This window comes from Coturnix japonica, chromosome 3, assembly GCF_054131305.1.
Source record: "Coturnix japonica strain WE chromosome 3, WE-NBRP24, whole genome shotgun sequence".
Taxonomy (NCBI): domain Eukaryota; kingdom Metazoa; phylum Chordata; class Aves; order Galliformes; family Phasianidae; genus Coturnix; species Coturnix japonica.
Window position 1 is genome coordinate 5,245,717 of NC_140665.1, and position 21,441 is coordinate 5,267,157.

Sequence of the window (21,441 nt, forward strand, 5' to 3'; positions counted from 1 at the left end):
TCTTCTGCATTTAGAGTTTCTAAGTAAATTCAAGAGATGTAATTAAGAGTAACCGGTCTGCAACAAACCAATTCAGAACTTAATCTGTTTTAAAAATACCAACTTATATAGAGCTTCCTGTTAAATATTCACACTTAATTCCTCAAAAAATCTAGTTTGTTCTGAAGATGAATGGAAGAATTTCTGATTAAGGGTAACAATTCAAACTTTCATATCTTAGCCATAACTGGGAGCTTGATTGCTCTAAGCAGTGAGTTAAGCTGTCCTAAAGCTTTATAAGATAAGAACTCAGGATATCTAATTGTGGATTATGTTTTGCATGAAGGGATGACGTGTCCTTAGTTGCTTTTTTTTTGTTCCAGTGGGATTCACCTGTCACTTGTGCTTCTGCAGCTGCTGTGGTGACAGCTCTTTAATGGGAACTCTGAGAAAACCGGGGTTTGGAATATTGATGTGGCAATTCCTGTGCAATGTTAATTAATTGGCTGACTACGTGCTACAGGGATGCTCACAATTTTGGGGAAGAAAATAAAGTATGCTTAGGCAGAGTGTTGTATAACTAAGAATTAATTCTACTAAAAAGAGTAAGAAAGAAGAGAGTATGGTTCCAGTCTTGAAACAAACTGTAGTTTCTTTATCTGTAATTAATGGGCATAGGCATTTCCTGTGGCTCGTCTCTTCTGGCATTCAGTAATTTTGTGATCAATTCAATTGGCAGTATGCTATAGATATGAATACAGTTTATGTATATTTATATGTTCATATACAGATCTTAGTGTGCTTTCAGTGGTAGAATGTGTATCCTTGTTTAGGCGGGGTTTATTTCACTAGGATTTGAATTAAGAAAAGGTAAGCATAGTTTCTAAGAAAAGTTTATTTCTCCTAAATGACTTTACCAGATTTTCAGAAGGAAAGTATCAACAATCAGAGTCATTTTGTGTCGTGTTAATAATTATTAATGATGTTTCTGTCAGCTTAAAGTACCAATTATTTTATGCTTAAGGAACACAAAATAATATAGATAATTTTTAAAGGGCACTTTACTCTGTCTTTTTGTAGCATCCTCAAACATTTGACTTGAAATCGAAGGGAATATATATCTTTTGTAATTTCTGACCTTTTAATAGTCCTTTAATTTGCATTAAAAACTGCACATAAAGTGACAACTTGTATTTGCTGTCACTGACCTAGTAAAAACCAGCACATTATTCCTGGGGAAAGAAGTAAGGTGATAATACCTTTATCAACCACCAGAAAAGTCATTATAAACTCTGTTCTCAAAGTGGAATGAAGGAAAAAGTCTGCTAAAGTGCTACCTATTGGAGCTAAACATTCGGAGCTAAATCAAATGTTAAATTCAGAGCTGCTGCTCTGACCTACGTTCATTATGTTGAAGTAAATTGTGGAGGGACTCAAATCCTTGACTAATGTTACCTCCTACATGAGTTACAACGTCAAGGTTAGTGGGGAGACTAACATCAAGAAATGCCTTTTTAAAATGAAAACGTCTTTAAAACCAAATACTTACACTGCCATGTGTCTTTCAAAGGTAGAGCAAGCAGAACTGTAAATCTGTTGTTTCTAAAGTATGAATTTTTAAAGAATCTTTTCCTTTCTGGTTAATACTTACAACATTGTCTGTGGTCCTGCTGTCAATTACAGAACTTGTTGTTTGTGCTTTGCCCACTTGGTTTGTGCTGAAATCTGTCTGTGTTCTGGTCCGTCAGTGATCCGTGCCAGGAACAGCTGTAGTTTACTGATGTCAGTAAAGCTACCTGACCCTGGGATCCCTATTTAACTAGTGTGGTGAATAGAACCTAAATAAAAAGTAGATGTAGAGAGGGTGTGAGGAAATATTAGGAAGGAGGGATGCTGGTAGTAGGAGCTCATTTTTGGGCCTGACCGTCTTTAATCTTTTCCTTAGGTGCATTAACTGGTGAAGTTTACTGATAATAAAGTGGAGAGACATCATTTTTCAAGCGGAGCATCTCACAGAGGACAGGATGACTGAGAATTAGAATAATAGAAAGGAGATTGATGGCAGATAGTTTGAAGTGCAAAAGCCCAGGGTCTAATATGAATTTAAAGCCCCGTGGAATAGGGAGGAGGATGGTTGAGACTTCACTGTCATAATGTAGTGTGGCAACATGAAAGATAGTTGAGAGCTTGGGAGGATCACATAGATGTTTTGTGTAGTGAGAGGAAAACAGAGATGTCTGACACAAGCAAAACTGCAAATACATTGGGAACGCTGTATGTAAGTCATCTCTTCTCAGACTGGAGATGTGAGGGTGGAAAGCAGCCTTGCAGGAAGGATTATGGGGATTCTGATTGGCAACAAGTTGAACCTAAACCAGCAGTGTGTCCTGGAGCCAGAGGGGGGGATCATCCACCCTGGGGGACCAGTCCCTGTGTGCCCTGTGTACTCTGCACTGTGTGGCCTCACTGTCAGGTGAGAGCTGCAAAGAGAGGAAGTGTTAAGCGCTGTGGTGTGGCTGTGCTGGTTAGGTGAAAGCTGATGCTCAGCCTGTTAAAATAGCAGCGAGGAGAGAGGATACAAATGCTGACAGTAATTATATCAATAAATACAAACACAAGAAGCAAAATAATTATTTCAGCTGAATGCTGATAGTGATTCAGAATTCAGGAGTACGAACTGACTATTCCTAAGTTCAGGCCAAATATGTGAAAACAATTTCAGTTCTGCAGTAGATGAGAGCCTGAGTTGGAATCCATCAAATGATTTATTAAGCTATTTGGGAACTGCACTGGCAACACAGGAGGTCACATTTGTTTCTTCCTTTCTCAGATAGGAGAAACACTGCTAGCATCTAAAGCAGAAGCAAAATTCCCAAAACTCCAGAATTAAAGGAATTTTCTTGTTTCTAGAGATAACCAGCAATTTTGCTAATTTTGTAGTAAGCTCATCTTGTAATATTGACTGCAACTTTAATAGTGGGCCATGCATTCTTTATAACAATTAGGATGCAAAACAGTTGAGAATTCAGAGTAGTCAATCTGTTTATGTGGCACTTTTCTTTCAGAAGAATGAAATCTGCAATCATTAAGATAATTTCTGTAAATAGAAACACCAGTCTATTTGCAGCGTATTCCTCTTAAAGATTGCTATTTTTAATCCACTGAAAACCTCTCCGAACTCTAAGTCTGTAGGCTGAAATAGTGAAAATGATCTTTGAGTGGAAATTAAGTTTAGAAGTTTGTGTTTGGAAGGGAGATGAAATGTGTAGATGGACCTAGGCTGTGCTTCACAGCTGTCTTATGCTGGGATGGTGATCTTGTTGCATACTTGAGTTTACAGGACTGGCTTTTATCAGAGCTTTGATGCAGACTTTGACTTGATAAGGGGTTGGTGTTTTGCAGGTGTTAGATTGCTCACCTGAGAACACACACTGTAAGTGCTTAGTGGGGTTTGCATGAGACACTGAGGCTCGCGTGCAAGGTAAATTAATTAGATGTTTTCATGAAGGATAGTTAGTGTCTACCAATACCTTATGGAATTAATATACTTGCAGAAAAACTTCTCAAAGCTTGCAGAAGGTAATTGTGTGTTGGAGGCTTGTTTGTCTTCTCTAAGGAGGTAAAATATTTCTTTGTGTAAAAAGAAAAGTGAGGTGGGAGGGCATACATAATAGAAAAGCAGTCTGTTTTCACTTCCATTGAAAGGGCTCATATTTCACAAGAGTATTTGATTAACACAGCTAAACACGTAAATGTACTGCTACATGGAGGGTGGTATAGGGATAATAAAAGCATCACACATCCCAGTGTCAAATCTGGAAGATTTTGTAACTTGAAAGATAAATTAGATTTCTCTGTAACACATAGATTGTATGATAATACGATACTGTTGGTTGATTTCAGTTCCTGATTATTTGATAATTTAGTTAGGATGTCAAAGCAATATGTATTAATATAGAAAATGGGAGGATAATTTAGTTTGTGTACTGCAATTGTGTGATGGAAACTCAAGTAATTTGTTCAGCAAAAGAATTCCTGGGGTTTGTTCTCTAAAGCCTTGATGATGTATAATTTAACTTGTTCAGTTTTATGATAGGGTGGCAACCTGCAGCTCAGTGCAGGGAGGGTTTACAGGTTAACAAAGTTTACATGAGAAACTCAGTCATTACATGAAGCATTAAAAATGCTGTCATTAAAGCAGAACTTGAAGAAATTAAGAAGGAAAAGAAAGGTCTAGGTAAGGAAAGACATCCAAAATGGTAAGAATTATAGGAGAGTGCACAAGGCAAAGGCAGGAAGGCAGACTGGGAAGGAAGCATTTCTTTCCAGTCAGAAGTGCTGCTGTCATGTTTGCCATTGCACTGCCGCTATCTGGTGAAAGGTAACTCTTTAAAAGCAGACGATGCTACATAATGAATCATTATGTGATTATCTTATCATGCATTTGAGTTTCAAGGAGGAAGATCTTAATCCATCAGAACACAAGAGGAACAAAACATTTATTGTATTACCGCAGCAAATATAAAGTGTGGTTTTTTGGTATTTTTTATGTTGATTTTTATTCAGATAACTCATTGCTCTAAGAAGTTTTTAGAGGCAAAATTCAGTGGGATACAAAGGAGACTTAGATTTTTTTGTTGGTAACACATGTTTCTAAGTGCATTTACCGGTAAAATACTTTATAGAAAGGCTAGTAAACCTCATTTCAAATCAGACTTCCAAATATTCTCATCTATTATGCAGCTGTTAAAGATTATATTGGATCAGATTAAATAGGCTTGTAGATGAAATAATTTAGGCAACAGTGCCCACTATTGCAATAAAAAAGAGGGCAAGCAAGATAGTAATCCTTCCACCTGAAATCTTTCCGTGTTTTTTGTGCCTGCAGTTCTTGGGAGTAGGGAACTAGAGGTGATATCCTTGCATAGTCATTCCCTGCTTTCTTTTTCTCGCCATTTGCCAGTTTTTCTTGCACCTATGTAAATTGTATCAGCAGTATCCTTCAGTTTAGCAAGGGATCCCTTTTCCTTACTTATCTTCTGCTGAGTGGTTTTCTTTTCTGCACTCTAGTATTGGCTATTACAGCTATTACAGCCAGTGAGCATTGACCATCGGTGAGTTCTCCTGCTTGGGTTTTGTACGCTTCCATCAGGGCACCTCTTCTGCAGTTATGCATCATTTCCTATTTCTTGAAAGGTCTGGAAATGCAAGCAGTGTAGACCTCGTACAGGCCATATGCATCAGTTAGCTTTGACTGTTGTATTCATATCGTTTTTTTGTTGTAACTTTGCTTTTTATGCTTGGCAAAAACATCTGCTGTGGAACTGCAAGTCCCCTCATCCTTCTCCTTTCTGGGATGGAGGTGATCGAAACTGGTGAAGTGCTGTGAAGTCCTATGTTGGTTACCCTCCTTGATCAAGGGATGACCAGCTGATCCGTGCTTCTTATGGCCTCCATTTGCAAAGCCTTTTTAATTTGGTGTATCTGCTGGATTTTGAAATAAACATTTTCAGGTGCCTCTGAATTCTGAGCGATTCGGAATATCTTTAGGTGTGAAGCATTTCTTTCTGCTGATTTAAAGGGAATGCAGAATATGGGGAATACTTATCTGGAGGGGAACAAATTAAGAACTTCCTTTGTGTACAATGTACGGATCTATATTTTATGGGGAGCTTAATGTTACTGCTTTGCCACTGAGGACATTCAAACGTTTTTGTGAACCTGGGACATAATAGCATATTTGCAATGAAATCGAATGCACCCAAAGTACCTGTTAGCATAAGAATTTGCTGTAGTATGTAATTAGGTTAAATATTAATGCAAAGAGTTTTGCCATTGCACATTTTTTACCCATAACTTCTTTAATCGAGTATTATGCATCTTTGCATAATTTAAATATAGGCATCTGGACAATTTACTTAGCTAGCATAATGTTATGCCTTACTGAAAGCCTCTATTTGGTGTTTTATCAGAACTGTGTGCCAGCAGTTAACTGCTGCATACTGAAATAAAAGAATTCAGATTTTTGCGATGGAAAGTGTAAAATAAATTAGTCTTCACCAAGGAATTCTGTTCATTAAAAGGGCACTGTGCTATTTCTTTATGCTTTTTAATATTTTTGTGTGCCTCTGTATTATTTATGTGTATTAAATGCGCTGAATGTTGTGCATCATAAAAGTTCTTTAACGTGGGCAATTGTACAAAGATTGCTCTAAAAGTAATGCCCCCTATCTATTTCCATGGAAATAATACCCTGTCTCTGGAGGCATTCAAGTCCAGGCTGGATGTGGCTCTGGGCATCCTGGACTAGTGGTTGGTGACCCTGCACATAGTAGGGGGGTTGAAGCCAGATGATGGTGGTGGTCCTTTTAACCCAGGCTGTTCTACGATTCTATGAAACCACAGCTGATACAAAGAGCACAGGTACTATACGTAAAGATTACGTTTCTAAACTGCAAGCCTGGAGGTGTCTTAATGCAGTTAATTCAACACATGTGGTGCAGCAGTGTGGAAGGGATTCTGTGACAGCTCTTGTATGCTCCCAAGACGTGCTCATGAGTTGAACCCCATCAGGATGTTTCTAGCAGAGGAATTCCAAGAGACCCTCATTTACACAAACAATTTAATCCTCTTGTTTTTGCTGTGACTCCAGAAGGTGTTTCCTTACGTACTGTCTCTGAATTATTTTATGACTGAATTTCAACAAAAATGAGTCTATTTAATCTAGAGGCTCCAAAGGAAGAGAACCTCTTTTTTTTATTTATTTTTTTATTTTTTTGTTCTCTGCACAGTGCAGGCATTTGTATTCACGGGAGTGCTCCTTTGTGTGTAATACTTGACTTGCTTTATTTTCCACAGTTTATGAGCGCATCTTAAATACAGAGAGAGTACATCTGCACTTCTTTGTTCAAGGATAATTCAAGACAAGATGCATGCAGTGCATGCAAGTTTTTTAAATTCTGCCTTGAGGCTTTCATTCATTTTCTGCATTAGTGATTTTTTTTTAATGGGGATGACAACCTTTCCTGCTCTCGGCATTTTGACTCATGGTTTCGCTGCTTTCTAAACTGGTGTTGCACAAGTGAAAGTGGATCAAGTTGCGGAACATACCTGCTAATTTCTCTGCCTTAAAATAGCTTACAGACCTTCAATTTATTTCAAAGGAAGTCCATCCTTCCTCCTTCCTTTAGAAGTTTTCTTCCTGTGCCATCAAGGGTGAAAGAGGAGCAATCTGGCTGCTTCTTTCTGACCATTTTCTTATCTTTCTTTCAATTTGAGAGAACAGTGACACATTGTTGAAAGTGTTTGTGGCTTTTGGTTTCAGACAAAAGTGCACAGTTCAAAGTTTTCTTCTGGATTTGGAATTAGGTTGTCAGCCAAACAATTGAAAGCTTAGCAGTAGCCCCAGTTATGCATCAGGATTTTTAGTAGAAAACCTAATAATAGAATAATAGAATGGCTTGGGTTGGAAAGGACTTTAGAGTCCCCCCAGCCCCAACCCCTGCCATGGGCTGGCTGTCCCTCACCAGCTCAGGGCTGCCCAGGACCCATCCAACCTGGCCTTGGGCACCTCCAGGGATGGGGCACCCGCAACTCTCTGGGCGTCTGTACCAGGGCCTTCTGAGTAGTGAAGGATTTCTGCTTAACATCCGATAGATATCCTCATCTCACTACTTAATCCCATTACAGTCTGATGCATTTATTCTAATACTTCCCTTAAAAGAGCGTGTTATATTTGTGAACAGTAGTTATACGCAAAGTAAGATTTTTAGAAACTCTATTTGTGTTCTTTAATTTTAGATATGGATAAATAACGCTTCAGTTTTAAATCACAATTATATGCATTTTATTTTTTTAGTATACAGTAAATGCGTTAAATACAAAAGACTGGAAATTGAAGCTTTTTTTACTTTCATCTTAATTATTTGTGGCAGGATTTTCTCTCCCAGCAAAGATTTCATTATCTCTTGGGATGCTTTTTTTCTCCTCAGTCAGCGATGCTCACAAATGCTTTGTTTATTCTAGAAAAAATGTTCTGCTCTTAATGTTTCATCAGTTGCATTGGGCCAGAGGTGCCAGCACTTGTGTGAACAGCCACCTATATTCACTGTTTTAAGTCTTCAGTCTTGTCATATAGGAAGGTTATAAATTATGTGTAACAGTAGGTGCCACTCAATAAATATTTAATACGAGATAGATATTTTGACTGAAATTACTTTTTTGCTTGAACAGTGATTTAAACTGTATTTTTTGGTTTTATGAGGTGACGCTTTTATAATATCAAGGAATAGCTGGATGCAGTTTGAATGTCAGAGAGCTGCAGGGCAACATTAATCACAGGGTTTTTTCTCTTCTTTCTGAAGGCTGGAGAACTTTTTAGTGCACCCGTAACCAGTCTGGGATTTCCTGGTTTTGTTTTAGAGTCTTTTTTGTGTTATCACCATCTCATTTTGCCCATGTTTGCACAGTCACTGGAGAACATTTTAGGCAGTGTTGATATTGATGATGTTTTATACCGTGCAGAAAAAAAATGATGTAGTAGATCTTAGATTTGTCAAGTTGCTGTACGTAGGAAAATACACACCGCGTTTGTAAGAGAAAGCAGATAGATTGCTGTTATGTCTCAGTTGGCTCTGAAGAGTGAAGATAACTTGGAGAAGTATTCATGCTGTTGTCAGAAAACTTGTTTTCTGTATTTGCTGGCACCAGGAGAAAAGTGTGTGCTTCATAATACACAGAAGCTGATGCTGCCTGTCCTTCCCAAGTTGTCACTCTTCCTTGGCTTATAATGGCTTAGATCTTTCAGTAGAAAAACTGGTTCATTTTGTGAAGCAGTGTGTGCGTGTTCACAGTCTGCTGCTGTTACCTTCCAGGTCTAGGAAGTCAATAGGATTTGAGTTCAGTTTACAAAGTAAACTTTACGAACACTAAAACATATTTCAAAGCTATTGTTTATCTCTTATATATTGTGTATACCCATAGAACTAGTCACATGATATTTTCAGTACCCACCAGCCAAATGGTGTCCAGCCACGGCCACAGGGACCTGCTGCCTCCTACCCAGCCCCTTCCTGCTCTGTTGGGACAGTGGCAAAGTGCTAAGGGCATGCAGGAGCCTTTGCTGCCCAAAAGCCAGTGGGTGGCTCTGCTGCTGGCTGTCTGTCTTCACATAGCCTGAATGGTGTCAAGCCTTGCTGTAGGAAGGCTCAAAGGGCAGCACCTTTACAAATCTGCATGGGCTTGGGGCTTCTGAAGCAAGTCACTATAACGCCTGGATGGAAATTCTCCCTAGAGTGAGAAAACTCCCTCTGTGCTGCCAGAAATGTCATGGTTGAATGGCCTACTGGCAGAATGTGAGCTCTGTTTCTAATGCCTCCTGTGTGCCACTGAGCCTTGTATACCTCAGGTTCTGGATAGCTCTGCTTGGGGATTTGAACAGAAATCATTGCCTAGAGATATTGTGAGGGTGCTGGAGAGAAGGATTTGGAGGATTTCTGCCCCGTGGAAAAGGCCTAGGGGGTCTTGGTCTACAGCCAGCTGAACACAAGCCAGCAGTGTGTCCAGGTAGCCAAGAAGGCTATTGGCATCCTGGCTTATGTCAGCACTAGTGTAGCCAGCCAGCAGGAGCAGGAGGTGATTATCCTTCTGTATTTGGTGCTGGCATTCATTTTTGGGCCCCCTGCTGTAAGAAGGCTATTGAGTTGCCAGAATGCATTTAGAGTATAGCAGTGAAGCTCATGAAGGGTCTGGAAAACACGATTACAAGAACTGGCTGAGGGAACTGGGATTGTTCGGTCTGGGGAGGAGGAGTCTCGGGGGGGCTTCACTGCTCTCTACAACTGCCTGGAAGGTGGTAGGAAGGTGGGTGTCAGTCTCCTTTCTCAGGTGACAAGTGATAGGCATATGGAAACTGCCTTAAGATGTGTTAAGATCATACATTAGGTCTTAAGAAGAATTTTTTCACATAGAGGTTGGTCAAGCATTGGAAAGAGCTGCATAGAGAGTTGCAGTCACCATCTGTGGAAGTGTTTGGTACATGTGGAAGTGGAAGTTAGGGATGTGGTTTATTGGTAGCCTTGGTAGTGTTAGGTGGTTGGATTTAATAAACTCGAAGATCTTTTCTAACTCAAATGATTCTGTGTTTCTTCCAGTGTTAAAGCCTTCCACTTACACTCCTGCTGAATGATACTTTATCCCACAGACGTTGCAGAGTGTGGCCCAAAGGAAATGAAAAGAATTAAAATCATGTGCTACAAATATTTCCTGCATTTCTTTGCTATGCCAGTGCTTCCTTTAAATTGGATGGTGTTCTGACTGCTTAAGCTTGCTGGCTTTTCAGGTGTCCTGGTTTTTAGTTGCATAAGATTCACTTTATTTAAAGGACTGCCAAAAAGTTTTTAGTTTTCTATTTTTTAGCCATACTAAATTCTATGTAGTTTTAAATTCTTCTTACTATCATGTATGGTGATATAGAGCTTGCTTTTATACAACATTGCTTTGTTATTCTCTTGATTGATCTCCCTTATCTGGTATAATTCAGCTGTTTGTCTGGCCTCTTTCAAATAACACCTTCATAGATTTCCTGAACGGTAAGCTTGGAACACTCACTGGAAATATAAAAGTTGCATTTAAAATGTAAGGGGAGAAAAAAACTTGCCAATTTTCTGTGGTATCACAGAGAATGAGTTTCTTTAAACATAGTCTGAAAAGAGAATGAAGAGTATTTCCTGCATATTTTAATAACTATACTTTTGTCCTTTACAGGAACAAACCTTGGCTCTGAGGAAAGAAGGGATAGGTGTTGTGTTAGATTCTGAACTGCCTCATTTAATTGGCATTGATGATGATCTTCTTAGTACTGGCATCATCTTGTATCACTTGAAGGTAAATGCATATCTGTGCTTCCACAACCTTTGTATGCTGTGTAATTTTTCAGTAGACAAACTGCAGTATTAATTTGCCATCTAAATACATTACTCATACAAGCGTTCATTACATCTCTCCACTGTGGTAAAAGTTCCTTACATTTCTCTCCTGTAGTTTAGGTCTACCCTGAGGGTTAACTGGTTAACCAGAGATAGGTACTTACTGTATCTATGCCTGGTTTTTCTTTTCATTAATTTCATTGTAAAGCTTGACTATAAATCCTCATCTAGATTGTCTCAAAGCTAAAGTGATGGTCCCTATGCATGATAGTTGAACTTGCTAATATATTGTCTAGTAACGACTGTGAAAGTGCTTCTTAAAATACAAGGGAAAGAACATAGTATGTTTAAACATATACTGGGCTATAATACTCTGAGAAAGATAAACCATTTCTTTGTATGAGAGAAAGGGAGATTTCAACTGAAAATGTGTACTTTTCTCTCTTAATTAGGAGGGCCAAACATACGTGGGCAGAGATGATGCTATGACGGAGCAGGATATCGGTATGGAATTTTGCATTGTTTCTTTCCATTCTTTCTAACACTCCAGTCTTTTAACAAAGCTTTCTAGTTTTCCTTTCTTTTCCGTTAGTTGTTCATATATTCTTGCATATTCTAATTTTTAGGGGATTTTTAAGGCTGCATTACGTGGGATATGCTTCAAGGAACATGACTTACAAAATAGCTTGTGGGATTCAAATTATTCATATTCACATACTTGTTTCTTATTTCTTTCTACTTTTGAAATAGCCTTCTGTAAAAATATTATCTTTTTTTCATACAGCACCTGTCACAACTGCTGCACAATCACTCTCTTAACCTTTGCATAATGAGAATATTTTTATATTGTTATACCTAAAGCAGTCTCAGGTCTTTAGACTTGGGTGGAAGAAAATTCTGGAAGTGAAAAGATAGGCTTCATGTACTGTATTTCTTAGTTTTTTTAAAAGACAACTAATTGCCATTGCTGGACTGTCCTGTCATATGTTGCTTACAGGCAGTTTCATTGAAATAAGCTGCATCCTTAGGTTCTCAAATGAAAGGCTGAGAGGTCAGATAATGTAGTTTTGTATATATCATGTTGTTAAAAGATGCGTGGATTAAAATTTATATATGAATACCACAAAACAAATGTTGCTTTGTGATGTTAAGCAATATGAGTGGAGGTAATCACACATAATGCACAGAAAGTAGCATAACTGATTGATAAGTGCCTGAATGTAATGGAATATATAACCTTATTTCAACCTTTCAGTCTAGAATTGCATGTTACCATAGAACCATAGAGTGACTTAGGTTGGAAGGGATCTTAAAGTTCATCCTGTTCCAACCCGTTGCTGTGGGCTGGCTACCCCCCATCAGCTCAGGCTGCCAGGGTCTCATCCAACCTGGCCTTGGGCACCTCTGGGGATGGAGCACACCCACAGCTTTCCGGGCAATCCATTCAAGTGTCTCACAACTTTCTGAGTTTAAATTTCCTCCTAACATCTAACCTCAGTCTCCCCTCTTCTAGTTTATAGACATATTCCTTGTCCTATCAGTATCAACGCAAGTGAAAATTCAGTCCCCCTCCTGCTTGTAAGCTCCGTTTAAGTACTGGAAAGCCAAAGTGAGGTGTCCCCAGAGCCTTCTCTTCTCCAAGCTAGACAAACCCACATCTCTTAACCTTTCTTCATAGGAGAGGTGCTCCAGCCCTCTGAGCATCTTCATGGTCCTCCTCTGGACTCACTCCAACAGCTCAACATCCTTCTTGTGCTGGAGGCCCAGGCCTGGACATAGTGCTACAGATGGGACCCAGCAAGTGAAGGGCAGACTAGATGGGGACAATCCTCTCCCTGCTGCCACCCCTCTATTGGTGCAGTATGCTGTTGGCCTTCTGGGCTGCAAGAGCACACTGCTGGTTCACGTACAGCTTTTCATCCATCAGGACCCCCAGGTGCTTCTCTACAGGGCTGCTCTCAATGAGTTCATATCTCTGTGAAGTCTGTCTCTACAAATACATAAACTTTCCTGTTTTCTTTATGAGAAGAAAAAGAAAAAGAACACTTATTAATCTGGTGCCAAAACATGAGAAAAGGCCATTATGTAAAATAAATCAGAAAAAAGCACTTCTACTGCAATAAAACAACAAAAAGATGGGTTCAGTGTTAAAGGAATGTGGGAAGTGATAAAGGAAAGAGCAAATATTGCCCAGAAAAAAAATGAGAAGAGACATTTGGAAATATGTAACTCAATATGTCCTTAATGAATCAAAATCAGCATGCAAATCCTACTAGTTGTTAAAAGGCTAATTATTCTATTTTTGTATGTTTAGTTCTTCATGGTCTGGATTTGGAAAGTGAGCACTGCATCTTTGAAAATCTTAATGGTACTGTGAATCTAATACCACTGAATGGAGCACAGTGTTCTGTGAATGGAATTCAGATTACTGAGGCTACGCACCTAAACCAAGGTATTACCCAGCATCGTATAGTTTTTGATAGTGTCTTTGTTTCTTTCCAGCAAGACCGCTGATAAATCTACATGTATACAGAGGGATTACCATTTAATTCATTTAATTTTAATTCAGTTTCTTCTCATCTGCAGCCCAAGGTGATCAGGAGAGCAATGGACTTCTTGTTCTGTCACAGAACTGCTACGTGATGTAAAGGGAACTCTTTACTAATTTAAGCCATTTCTTGATCTTCAGTGTGAGCTGATACTTACCGTTTGATTTCATTCAAAGATTATGTGTAAAGTGAACTCCATGGCAGATTGCTTAGATTGCTGTAATAATGAGAGAAAGAATGTTGGTTTCCACATGACTTAAAATAGAGACGTATTTTTCCAGCTCCTCAGAGGTCCAGCCCCACTTAACACACTGTTGCCAAATCCTCTTGCACAGCAAGGGGTTCAGCTCAAGTATCTGCTAACTGCAGCTGAAGGGAAATAACAAACGGGGGAGAGTAACCCTTGCAGATGACATTCAGGGAATTATAAGTTTAATATTTAAGCTTTAAACTCTGGAAATGAAAAAAGCTCCTGGGGCAACTGGGGCCAAAGATGTATTTTGTTGGCATGGAAAGAAATGACATCAAATCTTGGTAGAAACACTGACAAGAAACACTTGACATGAATTGTGGTTGCAATGCCTCATCTTTTCTTTAGCCTTCTGCTTTTCAAAGGTGGTACAGGCTTGACTGGCCTCAGAAGGAAGTTGGAGTTTGGATGCTGTTTTCCTCTTCTAGGTGATGTGTCAGCTTGAAATTTGGACTGTAAAGGGTGGAAGTGTGGTTTGTTGTTGTTGTTTTGCCTTCTGACTTTCTGTCTAAACAAATTTGCAACTCAGGAAAAGGGGGCAGAAGAAAGGATTGCTTTGAATTACTAAATTGCGCAAAACAGCTGCCTAGGCTGACCTGTGAACTATGTAACCAGATTGAGTTTGAAGGAAGGGTTACAGCTTTGACATCAGGCTAGCAAAGCTGATAAATCAACTGATTTAACAACTTCTGCACAGTACATGTATCCTAGCTGTGTTACCATTTAGTCTCACAGCATGAAGCGCCAGTCTCTTTAAATAACTGATTTGGGTATTGCTGATTATCTGCTGATATATTTAAGTGTTTCCGTTAGTGATAATCTAAAAATTCGATGCGTTTTCAGATGAACAGTTATTAATAATAATAAAAAAAGAGGCATAGTAATTAATTACAACTTCCTTCTTCAGATTAATTCCTGCATTTGTGAATTCTAGCTAATGTGGCCTCTGTGTAAGTGCAACTCATTACACTATTCTTACCTTATTAAGAGCATCTGGTAGAATTTCTAAAAGTAATTGAACAAATATTCACTTAGTTGCCCTTTACCTTAAATTTGTCCTCAGTTTAAACTGTGTTTTCCACTTTTAAGCTAAGGTGCCAACCATTCTGTAGTTAACATAATCTCTCAAGGTTTGTTTCTTTTTATAGTTTGTTAATAGAAGTAGTTTTAAAAACAAAACAATCTAATTTAGAAAGATCCTATTTATAGATAATTTTGTTTCTGGAGTTCCATAATATTGCTGAGTGTAGATGAGAAGTGCACGGTGATATTTGAATACACATTCTTCATATTTATTTCCTATGCTCTCTGGTCATTTTTGTGTTGGAGTTCACCCATTAAGTTACCAGATCAAAGGACCATAAATGATAGGCTGGTTCTGCATGGTTCTTGTTGCTGTTCTTTATACTGTCAGTGTATTTGTGAAACCTTTTGTTCTTTGCCATTTAACTTTCAAGGAGAATAAGAATTTTTGCTTAGTAAACAAATAAAAAGCAAACGGCATAGCAAATCCAGTTATGTTTCCATGACGACATTAACGCTGTGCATTTGCATTCTGACAGGGAACTGCATTGTGTAATAACAGATAACCTAACCTGATGCTTTGGAACTATTTGACAGGGTGGCTTTGATCAAAACTTTTCTTTCTTTAATAGGTTTTCATGTTGCATATCTCAGTTCTGTCAAATGGAAGTTAAGACTGTAGTTATTCCTTGATAGTAGCATAATTAAAAAATAACAAGCATGTAGAGGTCCCATAATGCAAAAAGTAGCACAATGATACAATAATGCCTATGGCATCCTGGAATAAAAAGGAGGAATGTAGTAGGAGAAGAGGGTGAATTATATTTCGCCTTGTAATCTGCTCTTTCACCATCCTGGCATACTAAATTGAGCAAAGTGGTCTAGCGGTTGGCAACCCTGCTCATGACACAAGTGGGTGGAACTACAGGATCTTTAAGGTCCCTTCCAACCCAAAGCATTCTATAGTTTTAAATACTTCCATACGTATATAATGTGACTTGCACACATCTCCTTCCCCCTGGTGAGACTGAAGCCAGATCCTCCCCTGCTAGGCTCATGACCATATGATTTGGAGAAGTACTGGAAGAGAAACACAGTCGTTGTTCATATGATCTGCCATCTGGTTTTGAATGTCATGTGCTGTTTTTAAGCCTTTCTCCTGTTTTTTTTAGATGCGTGAAGTTAGGAACACGAGTCTATATCTGTATTCATTTATTTAAGTACCAACCTTCTATCTAGTAGTGCAGTCAAAAATATTTACAATTGTATTAATCTTCATCTGAAAGTAACCAAAGTGATTTTACTGAAATCCTCACTGTCTCCTCTGCTAAGGTCATCAAAACAACCTTCCGGCAGACAGCAAGAATGGGGTACAGAGGTGTTTGTGTCTTTTGCTGGCGTGTAAAGACTAGCAACTGTTACACCCCTTCCACTATAGTATCATGACTATCAGGAACCCCTTTTAATATGCTTACATTGAACAATAAATGTGCCTGGCACACTTCATGAAGGAAAGGTCAACTGGTTGTGTCACATAAATCATGAAGGTGGTATCAAAATGCCTTTGCGATACAATCTGCATACGGATCAGTGTGACATTACTCTTTTTAAGATCCAACAAGGTAAACTGTTGGGTCCAAGACTTGATCTATTGTGTAGACATCAAGAAGTAATAGGGTGACTGTAGTGCCTTTTGTCATTGATTTATCAAGACCGAATGACCTTACTGGGGTTGGTGTTCCTAACTGAGCTAATTTTAGGACCACAAATGAAGGAAAAGTAGAGCTTTCAGTTTAGGTGGAATGAATTTTTACTTCAAACAGTAGTGGATGAATGATGATTGGTTTGTCCTTAGTCATATTTATGGATGTTCCAATGGTGTTTGGTACCTGCTGGTAGCCTCTGAAGTAGTTCTGTTCTAGAGTGGATAGGTCAAATTGAGTCAGTTGCTATGAGTGCTTCTCCTTCTTATCCCTAATCTAAACTGCATGAGTATGGTTGACCCTAGTGTGCATGAACATTCTTTTAAGTAGGAAGAAGAAGGAATAAAATATGCACATCTGTTCACAAAGCCGTGACTATATGTTGTTATACACTTGAATTGTCAAAACACATTTTCATTTTGTTCTTATTTAATGGAAAGCTTTGCTTACATATTGGATGTCTGACAAATCATTCAGCATTTCCTGGTACATTCTGTTGACAGTAAATGATATGTGTTTTTCTCATTAGGTGCTGTGATATTACTTGGAAGAACCAATATGTTTCGCTTTAACCATCCCAAAGAAGCTGCTAAACTAAGGGAAAAAAGAAAGGTAAGATTAAATCAGCATTTGGGGGAACTTAAATCCCTTCACACTTCCTTGCTAATAGAGACATACCATGATCATTGTAGAATTTGTTTTGTTTTCCCATAGAATATTTCATGAAGTGAAACAAGCACATCAGTTTTTGTCTAACACGTACATTTTATGATCTGTTGTTAGAGCGGACTGCTGTCTTCCTTCAGTTTGTCTATGACAGATCTTTCAAAATCTTGTGAGAACCTATCAGCTGTTATGCTTTATAATCCAGGGTGAGTATATTCAAAAATGCTGTAGTAAAAAATGTTCTTCATTTTAGTCGATTGAATGCTCCAAACAGCACTATTAGAAACCATTTTGCTCTCAATTTAATAGTACATACTTACTAAATAATGGGCTTCTGAATGAGATGAGAACTTTTGCAAAGTGTTATTTGAACTGAAAATTCACATTCATTCTTGAAAATGGTCTAAGAGGACACTAAGGAACTTTCCATCCTGCTTAAAACTTGCTTTTAGCTGGGATCTCACTGTTGAAATGCAAGAGCTCTAACTGCACCAGCAAACAGCCTGGCACAAAGAAAGTTGTTTTACTTGGAGTTCCAAAGGAAAGATTTGGCATTATATAACTGGGGGCTGTTCAGCACAGTAACGATAATGCAGATTTTACATTTATGCTTTCTTCAGAATTAAAAGCTGACTATTTTTCATAAGAAAAATTAATTGTAAACAGAAAATATAGGATTTCTCAAGTTTGTGTAAAACCAATGAAGACCAAGTTAGGATATGGAAAGCCATTTTATTGTACAGATAGGAAGAAATAGAATGTTTGTTGTGGAGAAGCTGATTTTAATGTCTTTACCAGTGTTCTTTAAGTGATTTATGTTCTATTTCTTTTTTTCTGTCCAGTAGTTAGTGCCTGTGTTTTACATTGAGAATGAGATGATACTCTTTAACCACTGAAAAATTGTCAGTAAATTGAATTACAGGCTTGGGTAGAGCAGACTTATTCCTAAATTTTACTGTGGGGTTGTTCAGTACCTGTTAGCACTCAGGGAGATCAGACAGATGATAATAACTGTAGCTTAAGCAGTGTGTTCAGTACTGAGTGTACCTAACAACGTTGCTTCAAATGTGATTGTTGCACTTTTGTTAGCTACTTACATGAGAGTTTGTGTAATAACACTGCATCAAATGCTGCAATTATTGCTCTTTTGCTACTGAACTACTCAAAACGAACACAAGCAAGGGAGCCAGTTGTTCATAAATTCTCTTTTTTTTGAGACAGAGAAGAAAGAGAAGGTTAAAGAAAAAAAGAAGTGTGAATATATTTGCATCATTTCTTTCCTATTTCCTTAACCTTTTCAAATGGTTTAATCAGATCTTCTCATGACAACTGTTAGTACTGTATTTCCTGAGGGCTATGGAAAGTTCCTGGTTTCTTTGTTTCTCAGGGTATTGATCTACACTGGGGTACCACAAGCTTTCCCTACGTATTTTCCCTTATATTGTTAGGAATAGTTGCATCTACTGCACAGTGCTGGTCTTGACTTTGCAGAGCATAAATTAGGACAGATTCTTTCACGAGTTGCTTCACTTTTAGCCTTTCAGATTTACAGCAAAATATAACGGCATGGACATGGCCCATTTGAAGGTAGGGTTCAGAATGATTTCTCTTGCCATCGAGTTCATACTTCTACATCCTGTCTTGCACAGAGGGTTTTTTCCATGATCCTTTTGTGAAAGTATATTAAAAAGAAGTTACTTGATGTAGGATGGAGCAGCTCTCAGCAAATTCTTTTTATATTCTTTTCTTCCAACATTTAGTGGAATATCATTTCTTTTTTCTTCATCACTTCTTCCAGTAGCTTGCCTTATTTCCTGAAACTCTTTCTGGACTGCATTTCAGGAATGGGTATTTTGTCTTACTTAATTTGTAAATGCAAGCAAGCATTATGCTTAAGGCTCACATTACAGGAGGAGTGCGTCTGTCACTTCTTTTTAATCAATAATACCTATTTATTCTAGTTACTGCTAAGTACGTTTGTTTTTTGGAGTGAGGAAGCTCACAGTAGTTGCCAGTTCATTATTTATTCTTTTATGCCTATACTTAGATACTTTAACAATGTTGAAAACAATATACGCCATAACTTATAATACACTTCGCCCATGCAGGGCAGTGGTTCTCATTCTAATAGATCAGTGAGTAAAGAAAAAGTATCTCAAATATGGTCGGTCTTAGTGGTTTTATGTCTGCTGCAACAGGAAGGTAGACTCTGAAACCTGCACGGCTGTTTGACTGAGATTCATCTTGTAAATTAGTAGAAGAAAGCCTGTCCCACAATCGATGCAGCTCTGTGGACAGCAGTTTGGCAAGAGCAGCTTTTCAGCTTAGGCTCTGACAATTTTAAGTTTATTTGTGTTGGTGCTAAACTGTTTCCTTTTCCTCAATTGTGACATTACTGTTTCTTTGTTTATGAGCTTGTCCAAATAGGTGTAATTCCACAGGAAGTATCATTTTCAGGGGAAGCAGGTGGCCGAGGCAATTACAAGTTAAAAAACATGCTTTGAATAAAGCAGTTCCCAAGCATTTAGGGCTCAGTAATATTCAAAGCAAGCAGTTCAATGTCCATAAAGAGTCAGCTTGCAATGCAGGACATGGACCATTGCAACAATGGGCTGAGGTAGGCTCAGTAGCAGGCCAGTTATGTTCTTTCCTTTGTTTGTGGGATGTCTGTAGATGTCTGTTGTTAATTTGGTACTTCCAGCCTTTTTTCCCCTCCATTTTCAGCTCTGATAACCTAAAGGCTGGTAGCTGAATTTGCAATTTCTGGAAGCTGCAATAAACATTTTGTAGTATTTCGAATCCATACCAATCAGTGGTGGAAGGAGAGTCTGTGGGCTACTCCTTTCAGCTTGGATGAGAACAAATGACATAAATGACTGCTGCTCTGTATATCTGTGTGTTTGTGTGTGTGGCTATGAGGTGTCCTTATGTAGCTGGCTGAAGTTTTTGGATTTCTGGATGTGTCATTAAGAGATTGTTTCCTTTGAAGCTGTATGCGATCTGGACTTATTTCAGAGCTTGAGAGAAAGTGATAGCGCCTGATTTAAAATACTGTGTACTTAAAAGAACGATAAAAGAAAACAGAACCAAAGGAACTTTTAATGATCGGCAATACCTCTCTTAAAGCACATGGCATTAGCTGGTTTCTCAGCCTGTTTTCAGAGTACATTGTGCTTGTTATTCTAAAATGAAGAAAATGAGAGAGTAGGGACAGCTTATGCTCCTTTGAAAAAGATTCAGCTTTTGAACAGGCTTGAAGTTCTTGCAACTAAATGCAACTAAAACCACTCCTCTTTTTCCTTTGGAAAGAAAACCCGTATCACCAAATTAGCTCTGTAGGCTAAGAATAATGTCCAAATTAGCAGTTGATTTTTAAACTTTGTTTTTCAACCCCCAGACATTTAGCGGTGGTCACTGTGGTCACCGTGACATCACGTATAAGAAGATCTCTTCACCACTTTAGCACGTCTGCTCAGTACCAGTTGAATTCACTGAGACTTCATTACACTTTCAGCTCCATATGGTTATTCCCAACTTCTTTTCTATGCTGAAATTTTGTTTTCTTTAAAGATGATAACACAGATTTTTTGCTCATTTTATTTCTATGTTCCCCACATGGAAATTGTTGTTACCTTTAAATATATTTTCAGGTGGGTGGCCTGTGTGTGTGACTTCTGTTGTGTGGGTTTTTTTGTTGGGTTAGTTGTTGATTTCCTGTAAATGTTTTCTTACTGTACCAAAACCTTTGTTCTGTTCATTCCCAATCTCTTTCTCTAATCCAGTGTCATGCGACACTGCTTTAGGTAATAAGCTTTGGATAAAACAGTTTTTCTCATAGATTTGTGTTGAAGATTTCATTTATGGGCCTTTTGTAAACTATATTATACTGTAACCGTGAAACCACTCATGAGAAACCTTGATTTGTCTTCAGGATGTTGGTTTTCTTTTTGAATTAATCTCGTGCACTGAGCTACTGAACAGAAGTGTGGCATCTTTGTTGCCTTGCTAGTATTCAGTCTTTCCTAATAGATGTAGTACCAGATCACGCTTTTGTGCTGTGTAAATTAGGCTATTGTGGCATTGAACCAGTCCAACTGACTTCCTTTTCTCTACAGCTTATCTGCACTGTCCTTATCTCTAGATGTAGCATGTTTTCCAGGAAAATGGTGACTATTTAATTCTACACTGATCAGATTAAGTTCTTTTGTGTAGATCTACAGAAGAAGAAGGAGTAGATTCCAGTCTTTAATATCTGTATATATATATGTATGTGTGTGTATATATATTAATTTCAAGCTAATACTTTTTTTTTTTTTCTAAGCAGAGATTATGTGACAAAGTACTTT

The 21,441-nt window shown here is 38.2% G+C and overlaps 1 protein-coding gene across 16 annotated transcripts in view; it reads left to right on the forward strand.

Moving 5' to 3' along the window:
- The window catches only part of KIF16B (kinesin family member 16B), a 123,164-nt gene that overhangs the window by 40,034 nt on the left and 61,689 nt on the right, over positions 1 to 21,441 (forward strand). For 15 of the 16 annotated variants that reach the window (XR_014944334.1, XR_001553712.3, XR_014944333.1 and 12 more), the window contains exons 13-17: positions 10,744 to 10,863; positions 11,357 to 11,408; positions 13,219 to 13,356; positions 16,959 to 17,041; positions 17,213 to 17,301. Coding sequence is in view for 9 of the 16 variants with exons in the window: in XM_015856732.3 (XP_015712218.2) it covers positions 10,744 to 10,863; positions 11,357 to 11,408; positions 13,219 to 13,356; positions 16,959 to 17,041; positions 17,213 to 17,301 (482 nt within the window). In the remaining 7 variants the exon portion in view is untranslated. Of the gene's footprint in view, positions 1 to 10,743; positions 10,864 to 11,356; positions 11,409 to 13,218; positions 13,357 to 16,958; positions 17,042 to 17,212; positions 17,302 to 21,441 lie in introns of those variants that run through there. The other variant, XM_085542406.1, reaches the window with a different exon arrangement.